Here is a 23,176-nt window from a genome sequence, read left to right as displayed (position 1 = left end):
GTGCTAGTGTATTATTCTGGATCTCTTCTTGCGCACTTGGCAGTGGAAGTTGCAAGCAGCGATCGAGAACCCAATCCTCTCCTCAAGTCGATCATTACGAGATGCGGACTGCTCTAGGTGAGTGTGGTGTTCCAAAACACTCTTAGATTTCACTTGGTAGCAAATTAATAGCAATGCAGCTACCGTAGAAACAGAACTGTGGAAACGATTGCTACGCTCTCAGATCTCAGAATGTGTACAAGTTCCCGTCCCAACTCCCGGATAGGATGGTGCATGCAGTACCGCCTCTGGCCAGACACCATACTAAACCCTTCCCACGCACATCACCCAATAATGATGTCTGGCTTTGGTTCATATTATCTATAAATCTTGTTTCTATTATTTTCTACAATCCTTACATCTATTTCATTTTTCATTGAAAAATTTTAAAATTCTAGTAATTAATACATTAAAATGAATACATTATAGTGAATACATTATAGTGATTACACGATAATGCAGTAATGGCTCTTTTTAGTGTTCCAGTGCGATCCCAGTGACAAACAGTGGTGTATACAGCCTTGCCCCCAGCAGTTCGGGGGATAGACTGCATGGTTTCATGGTCTAGATTAGAGTTTTGATCAAAAGTCGTTATTAGATCGTATTGCCTTTACAATATGTATTATACAATTAGCTACTACCCGGTAGTAATAAGTTCACAATTTTGACAATAAACGTAATCTCAAATCAACCCTCGTTCACTTATCCTATAGTTATCTTAGAGGTAATTTGATCTGGTAGATTTGGCAAAGAGTGTAGCAAAATTTGGCCCCCAATTAGATGGCAGGTTACGCCCTGCGTCAATATCTAGGAAAGGCAAGCAGTGTAATCTAGAAAAGTGATCTGCATAACACCATGAGAGCACGTAAGATATGTAGCAAAAAAGTAATATGTAGCGTTTGATAGCAACGTGCACGTCAACGGCGGTTCGAGCAAGGGCGGGGCGTCACGTACTATGAGCTAGGGTAGGCGTTATCCAACTTTTTGCGGGCGTGGTTCGTTAAAATTAGTATTGTATTTAATCTCGGGTTGTTTGAGAATCAAGCAGTCCTAAAACATCTTAGTTTTGACGTGTTACGCGTTGTCTATGACGTCTTCAACTTGGTTCGAGTATTTCAATACACACACTAATAGTCCACTGTTTAGCTATATAGCTGCACGTATAGATTTGTGGATAACAAATAGGCTCGAGTGTCCAGCCGGTCAACTCCCCCCGCGGCGGAGAAAGACCAGCTGGAGACGTTCGCCACTCAAACAAACCGCGACTCTCTTCCCTCCAATCAGAGTGCCGTTCAATGTTTGTGCATCCTCGATAGGGATGCACGTCGCTATTGGCTCTTTGCTAATGTAATTTCGCTCTGACGCAAGTACATGTACTCTCGACACGTGCCATCCAAGTCTACGAACAACATGTCGACTCTTTCCAGCTCTTCTCGTTGTCTGTCTCTCGTTCTAAGATCGCTAGACTCAAAGTTTACCACAGAGGCCAACCAAAGGTCGACCGCAATGTACGCAAATCATAGCTCTGCATGTCGCCCTGCGTTGAGTGCAAATACCACGCTTTGTAGATGGTCTACTCGTTCAATGCATGCAACGTACGACACCGTGAGGGACTAGAAGTTGTTTTGCATGCGCTGCCTAGTCCTCCAAGTACGAAAAGGAAGACAAAGAGAAGACGACATGCAGGTGTATGTAGCTCACACACTAACGAATGTGATATCAGACGGTAAAAGCAATTGCCTACTCAGTTACAAAGCAATTAGTAGAGAGCCAATAGCGACGGGCATTGCTATCAGCAGTTATCGTAAATGCACGTGCATGCACAAACACTAACCAAACGTGTAAAATCCTGATTGGAGGATAGAGAGGCAGCGGTTTCCTTTGAGTGGCGAATGTTTCCAGCCGGTCTTTCTCCGCCGCGGGGTGTGTGACCGGCTGGACACTCGAGCCTAGGTAACAAACGGCTATATATGTATTGGAAACGCACCGAAGACCGGATTCAATAATTATAACCTCGACGCATGTCGAACTCTATATGGACAACTCTTGCTAAAATTTTAACTCGAGACGTTGGTGAAGCTAGAGAGAAGGGGGAGGTGGGGGGGATCGAGTGACGAACTCGGTACAGTAAATCATCATCAGGAATTTAGAGTCACAGCACCGGCGTAGAGTGATCCTCAAGTTTAAGGTGAAAATAAATTAGGCCGCAAACCATGCCCATTTCTTACACAAACCACGCCCATTTTCTACTTTTCTAGCTCGCAGTTTGTAGACATCTAAGTAAATTATTATCAATTTCAGGTTACAAATAAACTGTGGGACTGAGTACCGTCAGTGTGTGTACGAAGGAGTGAAACACTGTTACCGTCTGTGCTAAAAAGGATTTCATGGCTCGCTGCGATCGTCAAAATTAAACGCTTCTCGATGACAATAGAATCTAGAAGACCAATTCAGTGCAAACAACGTTGAACTATTTTAGCATTTCGTAATCTAGCGAGAAATATAGGCCTAGCTATAGTTTTTAAATTAATAAATAGAATAAGCTTGTGGAGAAAGTACCGTGGAGTGCAAGCAAATCATTAGGTAGCGGAGCCGCTGGAAATTCCATTCTCCTTAAGTGTCCACGACTTCTCGCCACTGGTCTTATCATACTGAAACGATGATGTGTATACATATTGTCACAGAAATATAGTTAGCGTCGTCGTCGATCGTCAACATACTACGCTGAGATTAAGAGGACTGCCACTGTTTAGTAACTTATAATGATAGTTTTGCTTGAAGCGAAGTGACATGCCCAAAATGTTGGGGAGGCTATATCCTCCCCCATCCCCCCGACGTTACGCCGGTGGGGACAGACGTTGTGAACCAAGCATTTGTCTGCCATCTAAAGACAAATTAACAACTTATATATACATACATACATACATACATATATATATATATATATATATATATATATATATATATATATATATATATATATATATATATATAAACTGTACACCTCATTCAAGCATTCTATGCAACTATAAAACTTTCGTCTACAATTGTTTTCCGACTTTGACACCATGCAAAGACAGGCGTCAGGGTTTGAGAAATGACATTTGTATAGAAACGATTTCAATCCAGCAGTGCATGACAAACCTTGCAGTTCTATAGCTTTCTACTTTCATTCTTCCAACGAATTTTGACAGTAACATTCACAGGCGTTATCACGATTTGCATTTGGATGCTTACAAAAGACAATTGGATAGAGGATGAACAATTTATGGTGTTTATAGATAGGTTTAGTGTAGCTTTGTTTCTCAGCAATAATATCAATTATCACAAACGTCATAAACGCGCGCGCGACTCTGTAGTCCACCTCAGTTGCAATTGAAAGTTTTAATACTATAAGCTGTAAGCTATACACTGACGAAACGCAGTCAAACATTACAAAGTAAGCAAACACTATAGAATATAGCTAGAGCTACGCAGCATGCAGCACAGTTGCTAGTACAGTCTTGAACTTGGTGGTCTAATCTTTAGGTAGTGATTTTCAATGGACCGTAGGATTGTTTGCAAAGAGAATGTAAGCATTACGTACGTACGCACGCTGCACCATACCTGCGAACGCGCACAACACACGCCTCACCCGTACATACGCAAACAACAGCTGCATGCATGCATGTATACGATATTCACGCACTGACGCAGGAGACACGAACACGTTCATGCAGACTTGCACTATATACGTGAGTATAACCTTCTGCCTGCAGCCTCTTTCTTTTCCGCAATGACTGCCACAACTGCTAGTAGAAAGAGAGCTCCAGGACATCCAGCAGCAAACCCAATGTAGCAACCTATGTCGCAACCGTCATGGCTGTCTTTATGACTAACGTCATCAGTCGATTTGTGCGCATCCCTATAGATAGTAGCGTCGTTATTAGAAATGTGACAAGATCGAGTCTTTCCAGCGCATGTGCTGGGGTTACGAAAATGGTCGACAACATCACACAAGAGACTTTTTTCAAGGATTTGTTTTGTTTCGAAATTGCTGATGCTGAAACAAATGTTGCGTCATACAGCACGATTGTGACACGATTTAGTTTTACAGATTTATACCAATTCAGAAAGTCGTTGCATTCTGCACGGTTCTTATAGCAACGCATACGATTGTTAGATTCGCACGACGGTTTCGTACAAGCCAAACGTATAAAATTGCTTTTGCACGTTCCATAGAGGTGTAGTTTACTGACAGTAGATCTGAATGGCGCCTTCGAAGATAGATATTCAAACTCGGCGACAAGCCAGTTGGGAGACGGGCGAGAATCGGTACAACCGTCAACATTTGGAAGACGACATTTTGTTAGAGAGAACTCTCCGCCTTTCATGACTGCAGCGCTTACGATTTCATAAAAGTTAGGCTTTGCGTACAGTAGTCTCGAGCATTATTGAGTTGCTTTCCGACAATCCTAGACAAATATAAATATGATATACTATAGATCATATAAGTATCTTGATACCGTATCTCCGCGCATTTGCTGCATGCCCGTAAAAGTGAGTTTTGCCAGAGAGTATAGATCGAGTGACCAACTGTGGTAACTATAAAACGGCATGCCGGGGCAATGTCGGTATAGGCAGGGTTAGAATATTAAGGTAAAGACGAAGTTTTACTTAGAAATGTTGCTTTGGCAGTGAAATGGGTGCATAAATCTTTTCATATTTTTAGCTATTGTTGTAAGGGCTAAAACTGTTAGCAAGAGTTCTTTTGGCAATTATGTGGCTCCGCCTTTCGTTTTCCGGTAAGTTTGTGGCGTGTCTGCTGTGACATCACAAAGGGAACGGAAACTGCGTGTGAATTAGGTCTAAAATGGTGAAGCGATGTGTTGCAGCTGCATGGCTGTTGTAATGTACAGTCAGCTGCATATCTTCTACAAGACCCAGCTCTAAAAATGAGTAGTAGGACTAGAGACCAAGTTGGAGTGGGTCATTCACATTAGTCAGTGCTATGTAGCGACAACTTCACAAAGAACAGTTTTTAACTAACACTGAAACTCTTTTGGTCCTATCGTTTGGCATCGCCAGGTGTAGACGCTTGCATGGTGCCAGACGCCGTTCCAATTAACTCACTTTGTCCGTCAGAATTTGCGAACAAGCGCCTCTGGAGCTATATCTTCCTTACGGATACCGAAACGAACGTCCACGGGCGGTCAGAGTGAGTTGACAAGCAAGAGAAAGCGTAGGAGAAGACAGAAAGAGCTGTGAAACGTATTGATGGAAGTGTGAATGCACTTCAGCGTGTAGATAATTGCAGTGTAGGCGTGTTGCTTGAAGTGCGAACGGTGAGGCTTCGATTTTTTTCTAAAATCGACAAACATCCACTGATAAACAGTTCTGAAAGATGGACATATTGTGGTTTTGCAATATAAACTGATGTGTACGTCTAGCCTAGGCTTTGCACTCTCTAGCAATGTCGTCATACTCGCAACAGTATTACAAGTTCAGTACTGTAGGCATAAATAACATCACACTGTCTACAACTACACATTTATTTTAACAAAACTACAACAGGTAAGTATACAGAGAGGGTGCAATACGTGAAGGTATGACAGCTGTACACCAGGACTGTACACCAGGACGGTATAAGGTACTACACATCATTCTTCTGCCTCGACACCAATCAATATTGCTATACGTGAATCATGAATGGCTACTGAAGGTAAAGATAAGTCTGTCAAACGATTCTTTTGGCTCTTGGTGTGCGGCCACGTGACGGCAGACTCCCGAAAACAAGCGGAAAGCGATCACGAAGCTACTGCAATCATGCATGCACATATAAGTCTAGATTCGGATGTCTTTCATCGTTTGGTGTGTTATCATTAGCAGGACTGTAAGAAAATGAACGGTTTTCTAAACATCATGCACTAATTTTACTACCAAAGCTACCTTTCTAAGTTTAAAAGTGTGTAGCGATTTTTGCATGTTACCCTCGCTTTATATAATCCATTTACAGATGCATTACCGTATAAACTAGGTGCATGCATGTATAGCTACGTTGTGACCGTTGAAGTTTTAGATTCCAAAAATCCTGAACTCACTGAACTGCTAACCTGCATCTTATACTCATGCATGCTTATCGATAGTTTGTTGCTTACTTCCATGAAATTTCCAGGATATCGAACTGTTGTATTGGAGACGCACTGAGGAACGACTGAATGTCTGCATCTCACATTCAATACAGACGTTGCACATGTTGGACTGTCTAGCTGTAAAAGATTGTTTTTCGCCGTCGTGAAAACGTCGTTTAAACTTGAAGCGCCTCGAGCAGAGTACTCGGATACAGTGTATCCGGCGGGTAAGTTGCACACGTCTATTTGAGGATAGCTGCACATGTCAATGGGACCCGCATCGTACGGATTGCTGCTGTACGGACTGTAGTCATCAAATCGTTTGGTCTTGACGCTGCGACCGCTTTTCTCTTCATTGGCTTTCCCTGAAGTACGGTAGACAGCGCTTTCCAAAGCGGTGCTAATCCGTGAATGCGTCTGAATTCCACTTGGCTGTAGCATTGTCAACGCTTCTGGCGTTGTAGCTAGGAGCAAGACGAAGAGAGAGAGCAGAGACATGATCGACCTGAGAGTGTGAGACAATGGCGCACACGAATCAGACTCACAGCCAAATTACCAATGCGATAGCACCGCACACTCGTCATGTGATGATGACCTGACCCAAAGGAGGCGGAAACAAACTAAAAGTGGCCAGGCCTAACGCACGCTAAGAGGCTTGGCCAAGTTGAGATAAGACTGCTCCGATGCCTGTGTTGCTTGCATCAGCTGCTAACCTAAAGTCTTTCTCGAAATCGGGTAGTACGAGAATCGGTGCCAATGTCAACGCTGCTTTCAAAATCTTGAATGCTTGACCGCAATCCTCAGTCCAATTCCACAGAGAATTAGCTTTCAGGGGCGTAACTAGCATTAAAATTTTACCGAGGCAAGTTAATATTAATTAATTAATTAATTAACCTCGAGGTTTCTCAGTCACGTGTGTGGCAAGTGCTTCACGTGCCGTGAACGTGCGCTAGCTAAGTGCGAGAACAGTGGTGAAAGAGGACTTCTTCTGTTCGGTAACCGCGTGCAGAATGCCCGATCTTTCCTGTTATCTACTAACTGATACATCTAGCAAAATTTTTGCAACGCCACACCCTTTTTTTTTACCGAGGCAACTGCCTCGGTTGCCTCATGCCTAGTTACGCCTCTGGCTTTGAGTAGTCGGTGCAACGGATGAGCAATAGTAGCAAAGTTCCGGATAAAGCGACGTCTGTAGAAGCTTGCCAGACCAAGAAAACTTCTAAGCTCCGTGGTAGAAGTAGGAGTTGGAGTAGTCAGTACTGAGTCAACCTTCTGTGCCTCTGGTTGTAGACTTTCTGTGCCAACTACGTAACCAAGGTACGAAACTTCTGATTTTGCAATTCACATTTCTGCGGCTTCAAATGCAGGTTAGCTTCGCGAAGCCTTTGAAAGACAGCTTGAAGCTTACTGAGATGATCGTCAAATGTCATCGAGAAGATAATGATATCGTCGAGGTAAACCAGGCAGGTCTCGAGTTGAAGGCCAGCCAAAAGTCTCTCATCAGACGTTGAAACGTAGCCGAGGCGTTCACCAGTCCAAATGGCATACATTGAATTGATGAAGTCCATGCTAAGTGACGAATGCTGTTTTTGAGCGATCACTAGGATTAACCTCCACTTGCCAGTACCTGCTGGTCAAGTCTAGTGTACTAAAATAACACGATCCAGAGAGCTTGTCCAGCGCTTCGTCAATCCTTGGAAGAGGATACGAGTCTTTCACTGCTGCAGCATTCAACTTGCGGTAATCTACACAGAATCGTAAACCTCCGCCTTTACGTTTGTCTGCAAATGAGGCAGGTAAGAGAGATACTGTTGCACCAGTATCAACTAAAAATTCTACAATCGTGCCGTTGACAAGTCCCGAGACGTTTACAGTTTGAGATCCACAAATGCTAACAAACTGTCTGTCAATTAGTCGATCGGACCGTTGCTCTACGACTGACTCCCGGTCCTTTGAGCCAGCCGGTTGGTATTTAACGGTAGACAATTTCCTTTTTGTTCCGAATCGCGAGCGTATCGCTGTCGCTGATTGCGATCCCGGTCACCTTGACACCGTGGTTGAGAATGTCCTGCTTTTCCCAGTGTGCAGTTGCTTTGAACGTGCCCTTTTGCCCCGCATGTCCAACATATGACGTCCTGTCTTGGCGTTACTGCAACAGGCTCCTTTCGTGCGTTGCGTCTGTCATCTTTGCCATCTAGGTTGCTAATCATTTGCGTAAGATCCGCAATCTGCCGTTTGAGATCAGCCATTTCAGAAGACGTAGTAGACTCGGTCTTGACATAGGCCCACTTCGTTTGTCGGAGATTGACCTTCCATTCCGGCAAGTACTAACCTCTTGACCAGTGATTTGGTGGTTTCATAATCAGCTGGGTCGTTTCCAATCACTTTCTGTCTCAGTTTTGGCAGGCAGACCTTGAACAAACTGATCCATTAGTTGTTCTTCTCGCTAAGGTTGTTCTTGTTCCTCCTCCCTTATCGAAACGGGAGTACAACACCTAGATATCGTACACAAATGAGTCGATGTCTTCTCCCAGTCGTAGTGCTCGTCTCCTGAATTGTCGCTTCGCCTCCAAGCGAGCTTGCTTGGGACAAAAAGTGTCAATCAGTGCAGACTTGGCGTGATCGTACGTGTCGATCTTATATGCACTTAGTAGCTCAAACTTGGCAAATGACAAACCGTCCAGAAGAGTGGGTAGACGTGCCAATCGAGCCGCAGCGTTACAACCATTTGCTGTAGAGCAGTGCTCGAAACGACGAAACCACGTCTCTACCTCTCCTGGTCGTTTACCATAAAATGGTTCAGGAACCACCATTTTTGACGCTATTTCTTTAATCACCAGTCTCTTCGAAAATAAGACGTGTGATAACTGTCGAATCCCCTCCTGTCACCAGTGTAACACTACACCACACTTTACTACTCCAAACGACACGGTAGAGTGTCTATGACTCCGACACGTGCAACACTAGCGGACGGTATCAACGCTATGTCGCACGGGGACCAGTTAACCAACTTAGTGTATTAAACGAAAGCACGATGGCAAGCTAGAATAGTTCTAACGACGGGCTTACACTCCAAGTGACTAACTAACTAACCAGAGCTTTGCTACTATGCTCGTGCATTACACCATCGACTATTCTAGGTTAGGTGTGTCGATGGGCGTGCTCGTACCAGGGCGTCTTCACGGTACTGTCATTCCGCCTCAGTTGACGCCTTGTACGCCCAAAGCCAAGTGTAGAACATGAGTTACGCCCAAGGCCAAGAGTAGACATGAACAGACTCATTCTGTCACACACCTAACAACAATGTCATCATCTAATTAGTGCACGTGACCTCTAATTGTTTCGTGTTATATCCATGTGTGATCTAGACTTGCTACATTAGCATGTCAGAGATGGTATTGCACAGTAGTACATGTATAAACGTCAGAAACGTTTATGTCGATGGAGAAATCTGGCTCTGTTTGTGTGCCCAGTAGGTTGTTCCCCCCTTCAGTCAAGTCCTGGATTCGCGCCTGTAACATTTACATGCGTGCACTATTAACACTTTTGATGCCTACAAACGACACTTGTGCATGGTCTAGTAGCTTTGTTTCTCAGCAATAACATCAAGTATCACAGACGTCATAAACGCACGCGCAACTCTAGACACCAGCTCACTTGCAATTGAAAGTTCTAATACTCTAGGCTCTAAGCTACACTGACGAAACGCAGTCAGCAGATCACAACGTACGCAAACACTACAACAGCTGCCTAGTTGCTGGTGCAGTCGACCTTGTTGGTCCAATGTTTTAGGTTTCGTTTTTCAATGAACGGAACGGTTCTCTGCAAATAGAAAATGTAAGCATTACGTAATCGCTGCAACATATTTAGATACATACACGCGAACGCCCGAACGCACAACATACGCGTTACGCATATGCAAACAATAGCTGCATGCATGCATATACAATATTCACGCACTTACGCACAATACACAAACAACTTCATGCAGACACTACGTGAGTAACCTCCTGCCTGCAGCCTTTTTCTTTTTCACAATGACTGCTACAACTGCTAGTAACAAGACAACTCCAGCACATCCAGCAGCAATCCCAATGTAGCAAACTGAGCCGCAACCGTCATGGCTATCTTTATGATTAACGTCATCAGCTGATTTGTGTGCATCCCTAGCACCGTCGTTATCAGAAATGCGACAAGATCGAGTTTTTCCAGCGCATATGCTTGGCTTACGAAAATTATCCACAATATCACACAACAGCCTTTTTTCATATTTTTCTTTTTCTTGGACATCGGTGATACTGAAATACATGTTGCGTCATACAGCACGATCGTGAAACAATTTAATTTAAGGCCGGTGTAACAGCGGATTTGGTCTCCCCGTGTACAAATTCCCCTCAGATTTGGTTCGCGCTTGCGGCAAAAACTCGCGAGTTTAGTCCCCCTATGTCCGATAAAGTTTACGCTATTGTTTCTGTTTCTTTGAAGTCAAATTGCAGTGTTTACGTATGTGCGTACGCTTCTTGCATGAAATTCTAATAAGATTTGCTTGCATTTGATCAAGCAAACGTTTCTTTTGCTGTCGCAGTTGTTAGGAAGCCGATACAGCGTTCATGTCTTTATCAACACCTATTTCGTGATTGTCATGCGGTAGTAAACTACTCAGATTTTAATTGAATGTGTACGGAAAGATGCACTAGAAAGGGGTGGCTAACTTACTCATAACTATTGAATGCAATAAGGAGATGCAATACAAAGCTTGTTACTAAGGAGATAAAATATTTTACGACCAAAATTGACAGTTATTAATTTCACGTTTTGTATACCAGTCCCCTTTGTTCACATTTTTCTATAGCATGCATCTGTGCATCTATAGAAATTTTAACATCATCTTTGTTAATTAATCAAAAATCAAATCAAAATTAGCAAATGATTTGAGTCCTACATCAAATCTGATTACCCTTTTAGTGTAAGTAAAGACGCTTTGACAGCCGCTGAGATGAATATAAAAACCAAGAAGATCTTTTCCTATGTCCAAAGATGTGCTGTTATGCAGTAAGAGACGTTCTCGAGACGAAAAAACCCGGTGCAGAATATGTAATATAGTCTTGGAACAAATTTACATAGGCGGAACAAATCCGCGTAGGAGAACTAAAGCCACGACGCGTGGTGTCGTCCGGGTACAGTGTAGGACCAAATTCGCTCGCGTCAAATGTCTGGTGGACCAAATATGCTAGCAGATTTGGTCCGCCGGACATTTGACGCGGGGAGATCAAATCCGCTAGTACACCGGTTTGCAGATGACCAAACGTAACGTACCGAAACGTTAGACAGCGTAACGTAACGTAACCTAACGTACAGATGTTATTCACAGAATACGTTCGTTCGAAATCGTTATCTTGTTTTGCGTGTACCCTGACCTTTGGTCGTGTACGATTGGTTAAAGGAATCACGTGCCGCTCGCAACGTTACGTTACGTTACGTTACGTTACACTGGTCCAGCGTAGGGTATGTGAGCCGGCCTTTAGTTTTACACACACACACACACACACACACACACACACACACACACACACACACACACACACACACACACACACACACACACACACACACACACACACCAATTCAGAAAGTCGTTGCATTCGGTGCGGCTCTTGTAGCCACGCAGACGATTGTTGGACTCACATGACGGTTTTGTACAAGCCAAACGTATGAAATTGCTTTTGCACGTTCCATAGAGGTTTAGTTTACTGGTAACAGAGCTGAGTGACAACTTCGAAGTTACATATTCAAACTCGGCGACAATCCAGTCGGGAGACAGACGAGAATCAGTACAACCGTCAACATTTGGATGACGACATTTTGTTAGGGAGAACTCTCCGCCTTCCATGGCCAGGGCATTTACGGTATCACAAAAGTTAGGGAGTTTGTACTGTAGCGTCAAACAATCTTCAGTTTCTTTCCGACAATTCTAAACATAAGCATCTTAATTAATTAGTACCGTATCTTCGCGCACTTTGCTGCATGCATACTGTCAAAGCGAGTTTTACCAGAGAGAATATAGAGTTACCAACTTTGGTAACTAAGCCGGCATGCCGGCATTGACGGAGAGTATAGGCAGAGTTAGAATATCAAGTTGAACGCAATCTATTGCCCATGCTCTCCAGCGTTGGGATTCAGATCCAGAACAATCAGTCGTCAACAACAGCGTAAGGCATTTTCACACGTACTTGAAGCGCATTCAATCCACTTTGCAGCAAAATGTGAATTGGATGAGCTAATTTCACATTAGGAAAACGCAGTTCATGTAGCGTCATAAACACGCCTACCCGTTTAACCGTGAAAAAACCGTGAATGTACCGTGCGTTAGAACATGCCGTACAGTCAAGGTGTAGCCTCGAAGTTCCAGACCGTCCCTCAAACGAAATGAGAAACAGTTTGGATCAACTTCTGATCAAACCGAGTTCGGAAGTGATCCGATTCAGCCAATCAGAAAGCTGCCGCCACTGAAGTGACATGCACATGCACGGCTTCTGGCAAAGGCGTGTGTGGCAAAGACAGCTCGTAATTGATTGCATGCATGTGCGTCTTTTCGTGATATAGAACTGCACTGGACCGTGCCTTTGCCCAAGGCTCTCGAAATTGACTCAATGTATCCCGAACAGCGGAACGCTGCAGATTTGCCGCCATCGCAGTTGATTACCACCCACCTTGTTTGACCACACTTCTAAAATGTAGTAATCGATCTCCTAGTGTCACATCGGGTGGCATAGCGCTATTTTCTAAAGAAGTGTATTTGACTGTTACAACCTTTCCATTTCATCTAGGTAACTACGCCTACTTCCTAACTCGGTTTGATCAGAAGTCTCATTTCTTTTGGGACACGTTCTGGAACTTCAAGGCTAGTCAAGGTGCTGCAACTGCGACGGAAACAAGACTGAAGACAAACACTTGACAGACAGTGGTAGTCAAGGTGAACTGTTGGTCTGCTGGTCATCGAATTAAACCTCAAGAGAGAGAGAGAGAGAGAGAGAGAGAGAGAGAGAGAGAGAGAGAGAGAGAGGTAAATGCAGAGTGATTCTCGGATATGGAAATCTTAATTATGATGCATAAGCATGGATTTATATAAATTAAATATAATTACTAATTTTTTAAAAAAAGTTTTAGTCACAATTTTTTTGATTTACACTAGGTACTTCTTATTCACTGCATATTAGGAAGGCTACCTTTATTGATAAGCAGCAATTAGAAGGTCAAACACGTCTAAATTTCTTATTTAGTTATGCAGCGATGTTATAGATTAATGTTGACACTCAAAATATTTTTCAATTGTTGCTAATCTGGCCATAACTTGTTATAAAGTTGTTATTAATATATTTTTTACATTAAATTAATTAATAATTATATATGTTATATAATTATATAATCCCTTTATCACCCACATTTCCATCCGGGCTACTGTCTAATCTGCATAGAGGTCGCCTGTACCTGCGTCATCCAGTAGATATTCCAAACCAATACAGTAGTGTAACTACATGCACATAGAGTAGTACGCGTGAGTAGCTTAATATTCAGTTACTTGAGTGTTGGCTAGGGTAAGCTGCAAATTGTATTTAATTGCAACTATGTGTCAAGTACTGAGCCTACTGTGTCGGACCCAGAACATACAGATACAACATTGGCGACGAGGATATGGCGCAGTCAAGAGTCCTAGGAAAACTGGCTGAGTTTCAAGTTAGAACTGACAGCGTAGACAAATATGTCGACCGATTCAAGTTGTATTGCAGCGCAAACGACGTAACTGACGACGACAAGCAGCGGGCAATATTCCTAGCTACTGTAGGGGCAACGACAGACAGGCTGTTATGCAACCTAGCCAGACCGGGAAAACCGTAGGACAAGACGCTTGATGAACTAACTGAACTCGTGAGGAATCACTGCGAACCCAAGACCATCGTTATCCCAGAAAATTCCGATTTTATAAGCGAGTCCAGAAGGAAGGCTAAAACGTTGCCTCCTATCTTGCGGAACTACGAGGCTTGTCAAAGAAATGTGACTTCCGTGACTACCTCAATACAACCCTGAGAGATCACTTTGTCTGCGGGCTTTAATTCGAAGCGGCGCAACAGAAAATATTGGCCGAGTCCGACCTGGGACATCAAAGGCAAATTCAATGGCTCAGGTGTACGAATCTGCAAGACGTGAGACGCAGTCATTACGTGTGAGACACCACGGAGTCACAAGGAGACGATGTTTAGTCTCAAAAGCAGCAGGAGCCAATCACAGCAAACGGCCACAGGAAAGGAATGTCAGCGATGCGATGGGCGAGGACACACTTCAGGTGCAGGTTTTGCAACGTAAAAGGCCACATTGCAAAGGCATGTCGCAAGAAAAAGCAAAGAGAAAAGGAAACGTTCCCAAGGCATGCGAAAGACGGACAAAGAACGCACCACATCAAGGAAACGGAGGTGAGTATCATCCACACGGTGTCGGATACTAAGGGCGGTCCTAAAGTAACCTTAGAAGTGGCGGGGCTTGACCTAGAGTTAGATGTGGATACAGGAGCATCTGTGACCGTGCTACCACAACATGTTTACAGTCAGTATTTGAAGCATGTACAGTTACAGAAAAGTAAGACTGCAATGCGATCATATAGTGGTCAACCGTTACGCGTAGTGGGCGAGGCAACCGTGCCAGTCCGATACGGCAATCAACACACAATGGGACGGATGTTGGTCGTTCATGCACCTTCAAAGCCCCCAGTATTGGGAAGAAATTGGCTCCAGTCGATAAAATTAGACTGACAGTCTCTGTTTATGGTGCAAGCCAACCCACCTGACGTGATTTCTGAATTTCGTGCGTTATTCCAATCGGACATGGGAACATTACGCGGATACCAAGCGAATATCACGTTACAGAAGGGTGCAATTCCTAGGTTTCAGAGACAAAGATCTGTGCCGTACGCTTTACAGGAGAAGGTCGAGGAGGAATTGGGCAGACTTCAGAATGAAGGGATATTGAAACTGGTAGACTATAGTGATTGGGCAGCACCCGTAGTCGTTGTAAGACGGAGAGACGGATCTCTAAGAATCTGTGGTGACTACAAAGTGACAGTCAACTCGTATTTGGAGATGAACGCATACCCATTACCAAATCCACAGGACCTATTTGCCACGTTAGCCAGGGGGGGGGGTAGATACTTCTCAGAGTTAGAGATGAAGCAGGCTTACCTACAAATGAAAGTATCACCTCAGAGCCAAAAATATTTGACTATCAATAAGTCAAAAGGCCTCTTTGCATATACTCGTATGCCATTCGAATCAGTTTCGCGCCAGCTATATGGCAACGTGCTATGGACGGAATCTTATCCGGAATTTCCGGAGTTGGCTGTTTTTAGACGACACTTTGATCGTTGGGAAAACAGCAGCAGAGCACGATGACCCTGTACGAATGGTTCTGGGGAGATTGCGAAACCTCGGTCTCCGTCTCTAGAGAGAGAAATGCGAATTTCGTCAGACCCGTGTCGAGTACTCAGGGCACATCATTGACAGCCAGGGACTGAGACCTTTCGAAAGCAAACTTACAGCAATACACGAAGCTCCAGAACTGTCGAATGTGACCCAGCTGAAGGCCTACCTTGGTCTTCTCAACTATTATAACAGATTTTTGCCCAATCTTTCAACGATTTTACAACCACTGCAAGAAGAATCGGCAGTGGACATGGCAAGCGAAGCAACGAAGGGCTTTCAAAGCATCAAAGCAGAAACTGTTGAATTCAGGGTTTCTTACTCACTATGATCTAGAGAAACGTGTAAAAGTGAATTGTGACGCATCACCTTATGGTATTGGTGCTTGCCTGTTGCACGTAATGAACGACGGAAGCGAGCAACCTGTAGCTTTCGCCTCGCGAACACTGTCATCAGCTGAGCAGAAATATGCCCAGATTGATCGTGAAGGTTTAGCCCTCATATTTGGCACCGCTCGTTGGTCAAGATATTCGGACCCAAGGAAGGAGTACCATCGCTTGCCGTCGCCCGTCTCCAGCGTTGGGCGTTGATATTGAGTTCCTACAACTATCAGCTAGAATACGTGCCAGGAGTTACGAATGCAAATACGGACATGTTGTTCCGCTTGTCGATAGCTATAGATGTGATTGACCACGATGAACAGTTGTACTGAGTCGATTATTGCGAAATGTTACCCGTAACAGCGGTAGACTTGGCTAGGGAGACCAAGAAGGACCCTGTACTGCAACGAGTGTATGAACATACACTTAGGGGATAGTCGAAACACGGCGAGACCGAGGTACAACCGTACCATTGAAGAGCCGACCAGTTGCCTATCGTTGAAGACTGTCTATTGTGGGGTAGTCGTGTGATTTTTCCACACACATTGCTGAATAAGGTACTTAACGAGCTTCGTGAAGACCATGTTGGAGCTAGCCGCATGAAGGCCATAGCAAGAGGGTTTGTCTGGTGGCCTTGTCTTGACAAGGATATCGAAGATACCGTTAGGGCATGTCAAGCGTGTCAAGACACCCGACATAGACCAGTGCAAGCTCATTCTCATCCGTGGATTTATCCTAATGCACCATGGAGCCGGCTACACGCGGACTTTGCGGAAGTCAGTGGGAAACAATATTTACGCGTTCTTGAAGTGGCCGGAAGTGCACGAGTTGGGGACTCATGCGACCTCAACACATACCATCGAAGCCTACAGGAGAACATTTGCCTGCCATGGGTTACCTGAGAGGTTATTAACCGACAACGGCCCACAATTTACGTCACAGCAGTTTCAGAATTTATGAAGGCAAACAGAATTGTGCATCAGCTTACGGCACCGTATCATCCTTTCTCAAACGGACAGGCGGAACGTCTAGAGCAGGAAGTTAAGAAAAGCTTGAAGACCAAGAAGCCATGCCGCACAGTTAGTCACCAAATATCGATTTTTCTTTTGCGGTATCAAACTACACCAAACTGCACTACGGGCAAAACACCCGCCGAGTTACTGATGAAGGAGCTCAGGACGAGGCTTTCATTTCTGAGGCCGGAGTCAGGGAAGAGTCTCCGAGAGGAACATCGAGACCATTACGATATAGTAACTGAGCAAGTTTGTCAAATGAGCCCGGGAGACACCTTCAGTGTCTTAAACCCTATACGTGATGGACATGGGAAATGGTTATGTGAAACAATCTTACAAAGGCTAGGGTCAGTCAACTATCTGGTCGATGTATACGGACAGCCGCGATATGTTCATGTTGAACATTGGATAACCCGAGACCCTCGGAGCATACCCGACGAGTTCATCGAGAGTAGACCAGAGCACGACGTGATATTACCAACGCCAACATCGTCGAATACTACAACTCAGGACCAATCGATATTCGTAAGACCTGCGAATGTGGGAACACCTGCTGAAGTCGATAGTCAGCAATCACACAGTGCAGCGACGACCACCCGTCCAACCGCTGGGGTACGAGTGCCAGTAGAAGAGGAAACCATGACAACGTCACCAGAGACACTGGAATCCCAAGAGCAAAGATACCCACAACGTCAGAATCGACAGAAGGCTGCGCGATACAGGTAGATTTAGCTAAGATGGAAGGAGTGTAGTGTAGTGACATTTGATACTAACTACATGCACATAGAGTAGTGTGCGTGCGTAGCTTGTTATTGAGTTACTGGAGTGTAAGCTGCAAATATAACTAACTCTGTGTCAAATACTGAGCCTACTGTGTCCATCCCAGAACATACAGATACAACAAATACAAAGCACAAAATCGATTGTAATAGCTTTTGTTAGTAACTTAGCACTAGTAGACAAGTTCGCTAAGCAGTCGGTGACAATTTTTCATGCCGATATCGACGATACCTATGTTTATGCATACAGACGTGCGCAGCGTACCGGCATGCTCGCCGAGATCTACAAGTATTTCGAAACTGCGAACGTGTCTACACTAACCTGAGCAATGCTTTCGCTAAGTTTGGCTTTGGGCCGATGCCGTCCAAGCGCGTTTTGGCGTCTGTACTCAGTGCCATTGTCTTACATCCTGTGTCGGGAAACGCCTCCCAGATCAGCTTCCGTAGGTGCCAAAAACGCACGAGAACGTGGGCTATCTATTCAACAACACAATTCGACGCATTGATGTACTTTGTTTTGCGACTTTGTATTCTCTCAACGCACCAATAAAACGACTCCACGGCACAAACGGCTGCCGAGGGTGTGACTAACATACGGATTGGAATGAGGGCGAATACGCCACCAAATGACGTCGGATCGGATTCGAAATAACGTCATAAGTATATTTTGGACACAGCGATCTCCATAACGTAGGATCCGACTGGACCCAAGAAACACTGCCTTTGTAAGTGCTGCAGGTTGTGATGACCTGGAATAATGTCCAGCCACATTACGACGTGGCTTCTGCCATATGCATTAATTTATCTATTTAGAGACACATTCCTTATACAACGTATATTACTTGAAATGTTCGGATTCCAAATCTTGGACTGACCTATTAACCTACATTGTATGCCATATTCACATCGACTAGCCTAAACCTGACAGTGGAAATCGAACCCACACCGCACCGTCAATTAGAGCCTATCTAATTAGAGAACTTAGGCCCGGTGTGAACACGTTAAAGCTATTTCCAGTCTAGAGCTATTTCCAGTCTAAAGCACGACGCAAGTCCATTCGCACGCGGCGTGCAGTGGAAATTGAACCCACCCCGCACCAAGTTTACTTCCCGTCTATAGCATAACGTACCTTCCGCAACGGAACAAAACCCACTCGAGTCGAGTTCCCGAAAGTGGTCCACGGCGAGTGAGTGCGAGCGCACGCGCAAGCCAGTCGAAATCGCACGCGTCCGGCAGCGTCGGCGAGCCGATCCGTCCATCTGTCTCGCCGCACTGCGTGCGTACGGACACGACTTTCGCGTACGGACAAAATGACGTCTATCGCAATCATGTAGAGATAGTTTGTTGCTTACCTCCATTAAATTTCCAGGATAACGAACTGTTGTATTGGAGACGCACTGAGGAATGACTGAATATTTGCACATCATATTCATTACAGACGTTGCACATGTTGGACCGTCCAGCTGTATAAGATTGTCTTTCATCGTAGTGAAAACGTCGTTTAGCCTTGACAAGGCTCGAGCAGAGTACTCAGGTACAGTGTATCCGGCGGGAAAGTCGCACACGTCTATTTGAGGATAGCTGCACATGTCAATGGGACCCCCATCGTACGGGTTGCTGCTGTACGGACTGTAGTCATCAAATCGTTTGGTCTTGACACTGCGACCGCTTTTCTCTTCATTGGCTTTCCCTGAAGTACGGTAGACGGCGCTCTCCAAAGCGATGCTAACCCGTGAAAGCGTCTGAATTCCGCTTGGCTGTAGCATTGTCAACGCTTCTGGCACTGTAGACATGAGCAATACACAGAGAGAAAGCACAGACACAAACATGATCGACGGCGACAGTGTGCAAGACAATGACGCACACAAAGCGGACGCAAGGCTAAACTACGCGATACACTCGTCATGTGACGCTAGCCTGACCAATCAACGAAAGCAAATTAATAAAATCAGCTTGTACGCCCTTCCGTTTTATCATAATTGTATCAAATGTTATATAAATCTTAGCTTACAGTTTCTCTTGACAAATCGTTTTGTCTCAAACTGAAGCAAGCCACTGCATGAGAAGGAAAGCAAGCCGACTACATGTCACGAAGCCCTAGACAAAGAATGCGGAAAAGGAGAGAAAGGACTTCTAGATAACATTTGGCTTCGTGATGTTTACAAGTGCAATGTAATCATTCACGATGTCATTATTCGTTTGATTTGCTTGTTAATGTATGACTTCATTTGTCTCGTTTTGGCTGAAAATTCTTGGCAAGGAGGTTAGCGCAATTACTACTTTTATTACATAAACTGTTCTTATATAATTTATATTATTCTGTACCGAGTATGTCATAAGCATAAATTTAGTAATTTAACTAAACACATTGTGACCAAACGTGGTATTCAAACGCTTAGCATCTAGAAATTTTTAGTAACAACACAAATATTGTATCATTGACCGCTCATCAATCTAGTCAGAGGCGTATGAGGGACGTAGGAAGCACATGGTAACCAACGGTTAATGGGCGGAGCAATTAATGTAGCGCACGCTAGTGCGTAACCGGAAGAATAGTAACAGCCATGTCTAGTTCTAAAACTTACAGAGAAGTTGCACTGTACAGTGACGTTACTTCAAATGACGTTCGGCCGACGCACAAAGTACTGCACTGCATGAGTAGAAATATGTTACTTATTTAATTGACTATATACGATGTATATATACGCTAAACCGGGAGTCGGTGATAAGCATCTGGCGAAAGTGCATTTTATGTGCGACAGTTCAATGCAAATAATTTAGTCTCGACGTTTTGTTGCCTTTGCCAACTGAAATTATATTGTTGGCTAATAGTCCATCACAAGCGTTACCAATACGACTCTAGAGATATAATTTACCTCATGCAGTTGCTATTGTAAATTCTAATGTTTATAGGTCTTTAGAGCTATAAGGTTTTACCAACAAACACTAGCTAAGATTAGAGACTACGAAACAGCAAACGCTATAGCTACAGCAGTACAGTTAGTCGAGAAGGTCGCAGAGTTGGTAGTGTGTCAGTTTTAGATGTTCCTTGTCAATAATTATTGACCGTAGTGATGTCTTCTATAGAAACGGATAAATGTATATTACAAGCAATCACCAGATGTGCAGAAATACACACACACACACACACACACACACACACACACACACACACACACACACACACACACACACACACACACACACACACACACACAAACACACACACACACACACACACACACACACACACACACACACACAAACACACACACACACACACACACACACACACACACACACACACACAACCATACGCACACTAACATAACTCACGCACTCAACACAACGACTCATTCATGCAATACAGGTGTTTCCACTAAATTTTTAGTATAGGAACGCCAATAGTGAACCTACTGGTAACAGAACGGCAAGATCGAGTCTTTCCAGCGCATGCGCTTGGTTTGCTAAAATTGTCCGCAGCATCACAAGAGAGAATCTGATCTAAAACTTGCTTCACTTCAGGATCGCTGATGCTAAACACAAATGTTGCATTAGCTTTACGCAACTAAAGCGACAAGATAGTGAGGTAACTTTATTTCACGTATTTTACCAATTCATAACGTCACTACATTCAGTGGAGCTCTTGTAGCCCGTCAGACGATTGTTGGACCCGCATGTCGGTGCTGTGCAAGCCAGACGCATGAAATTGCTTTTGCACGTTTGGTTGAGATTCAGTTTACTGGCAGTGATGCTGAGTGGGAAATTTGAGGTTAGACGTTCCACGAAGGCGACATGCCAGTCAGGAGACGGAAGAGAATTGGTGCAACCGGAGACAAGCGGAACGCGACACTTTGTTAGAGAGAACTCTCCTCCGTTCATAAGTGTTCGGCTTTGCATGTCACAAAAGTTTGGCATCTCTTCCAATAGCATCGAACAGTCTTGAGTAGCTTTTCGACAATCCTAGAAATAAGTGTCAGTTATAGTGAGTGAATGAATTGTGTGCGTGTGTGTGTGTGTGTGTGTGTGTGTGTGTGTGTGTGTGTGTGTGTGTGTGTGTGTGTGTGTGTGTGTGTGTGTGTGTGTGTGTGTGGGTGGGTGGGTGTGTAGCGTCGCGAGCGTAGCCTTCATCATTGCTCACTACGCGCCCTCACGTACTGTTCGCCTGCTCGCACGTGAGAGGAGATGTTTGAGCCGTTCATTGTCTAACCTTTCTTACCAAGACAAGCGGTCGGTCGGACAGGCGGGCGAATGCGTATATGGACGGGCGGGCGGGCGGCTGGCGGGCGGCTGGCGGGCGGCCGTCAGCGTGTGGGCACTATTCATATATTCAAAAGATTTTCCTGGTTACCGTAAGCTACTTAATTCTACTGACTTGCACTATTACTCTAAATTGTTGGTTCACTATCATGGTTGACGCATATATACTAGTATGTATATGCTAGCAGTTGTTCTATTGTAATGTTTTTTCATGTTTCGACGGGCACAAACGTGCTACACTATAAACCTAATTGAATCACATGCATGCATTACAAACAAAGACACTGATATCGTTTTCTCAGAATTCGATAAGGACGCGGTGGCGATTAACTGTAAATCAAATTTGCCTGACCTTGAAACAGTATATCTGAAAGTGTGCCCGGATACAGCGAGTGCAAGTACATAGGCGCATAAAACGTTTGAAAGCGACGTGTCGACTGCGGTTCGCGTACTACAGACATGCACATTCTGTTACTTACCTCCATGAAATTTCCAAGGTAACGAACTGTTGTATTGGAGACGCACCGAGGAGCGACTGCATGGTTGCACGCCAGATTCATCATGGACTTCGCACATGTCCAACTCTCCTCCTCTCGAAGTAGTTCGTTGAGATTTTTAAATATGTCTTCAAACCTAGTAGCATCTCGAGCGACGTACTCGGGTACAGTGTATCCGTCAGGAAAGTTACAAACGTCTACTTGAGGATAGCTGCACATGTCGATAGGACCGGCATCGTACGGATTGCTGGTGTACGGACTGTAGTCATCATGACGTTTGGTCTCAACGCTGCGACCGCTTCTTTGTAGGTAGACTTGATTAGAAGAACGTTTAGGGTTGGATTTCTGCTGAACGGCGCTCTTCAAAGCGTTGCTCGTCTGTAGAACCATCTGAATGCCGCTTGGATACTGCATTGTCGACGCTCCTGGCGTTGTAGATATGACCAAGACGGCGAGAGACAGCACAGCTGCAAACATGATTGACCTGTCACTAACTGACTGCGTATACGTAGTACGACTGAAATGAATTGAGACAATATACGCTTATATCCCACACTATAGAGTGACGTCATATATAGTGACGTAGACTCGTCATGTAACTATTATTACAAAATTCGTTTCTCCTAAAACA

The 23,176-nt window shown here is 44.3% G+C and overlaps 4 protein-coding genes and 1 long non-coding RNA gene across 5 annotated transcripts; 2 read left to right on the top strand and 3 right to left on the bottom strand.

Moving 5' to 3' along the window:
- Positions 1-3,417: 3,417 nt before the first annotated feature.
- LOC134178985 (uncharacterized) lies at positions 3,418-6,643 on the bottom strand. Its single transcript, XM_062645897.1, has 4 exons — positions 6,177-6,643; positions 4,144-4,493; positions 3,785-4,081; positions 3,418-3,645 (listed from the first exon to the last, which is right to left on the bottom strand). Exons 2-4 carry the CDS (start codon positions 4,410-4,412, stop codon positions 3,618-3,620), a joined length of 594 nt encoding a protein of 197 aa, XP_062501881.1. The 5' UTR covers positions 4,413-4,493; positions 6,177-6,643; the 3' UTR covers positions 3,418-3,617.
- A 3,118-nt stretch (positions 6,644-9,761) lies between these two features.
- LOC134179092 (uncharacterized) lies at positions 9,762-11,993 on the bottom strand. The gene is made up of 3 exons (XR_009969778.1): positions 11,771-11,993; positions 10,157-10,447; positions 9,762-9,971 (listed from the first exon to the last, which is right to left on the bottom strand). It is a non-coding gene; the product is annotated as an uncharacterized LOC134179092 (long non-coding RNA).
- Positions 11,994-14,965: 2,972 nt separating this feature from the next.
- Positions 14,966-15,589, top strand: LOC134178076 (uncharacterized protein K02A2.6-like). The gene has a single exon (XM_062644862.1). The coding sequence runs from the start codon at positions 14,966-14,968 to the stop codon at positions 15,587-15,589; it is 624 nt and encodes a 207-aa protein (XP_062500846.1).
- A 1,363-nt stretch (positions 15,590-16,952) lies between these two features.
- Positions 16,953-17,735, top strand: LOC134178073 (uncharacterized protein K02A2.6-like). The gene has a single exon (XM_062644861.1). It carries the CDS (start codon positions 16,953-16,955, stop codon positions 17,733-17,735), a length of 783 nt encoding a protein of 260 aa, XP_062500845.1.
- Positions 17,736-20,585: 2,850 nt separating this feature from the next.
- On the bottom strand, positions 20,586-23,042 carry LOC134178862 (uncharacterized). Its single transcript, XM_062645770.1, has 4 exons — positions 22,528-23,042; positions 21,402-21,751; positions 21,206-21,324; positions 20,586-20,869 (listed from the first exon to the last, which is right to left on the bottom strand). Exons 1-4 carry the CDS (start codon positions 23,020-23,022, stop codon positions 20,841-20,843), a joined length of 993 nt encoding a protein of 330 aa, XP_062501754.1. The 5' UTR covers positions 23,023-23,042; the 3' UTR covers positions 20,586-20,840.
- Between the last annotated feature and the right edge of the window lie 134 nt (positions 23,043-23,176).

This window comes from Corticium candelabrum, chromosome 4, assembly GCF_963422355.1.
Source record: "Corticium candelabrum chromosome 4, ooCorCand1.1, whole genome shotgun sequence".
NCBI lineage: Eukaryota > Metazoa > Porifera > Homoscleromorpha > Homosclerophorida > Plakinidae > Corticium > Corticium candelabrum.
This window is presented reverse-complemented; position numbering and strand designations above follow the sequence as displayed.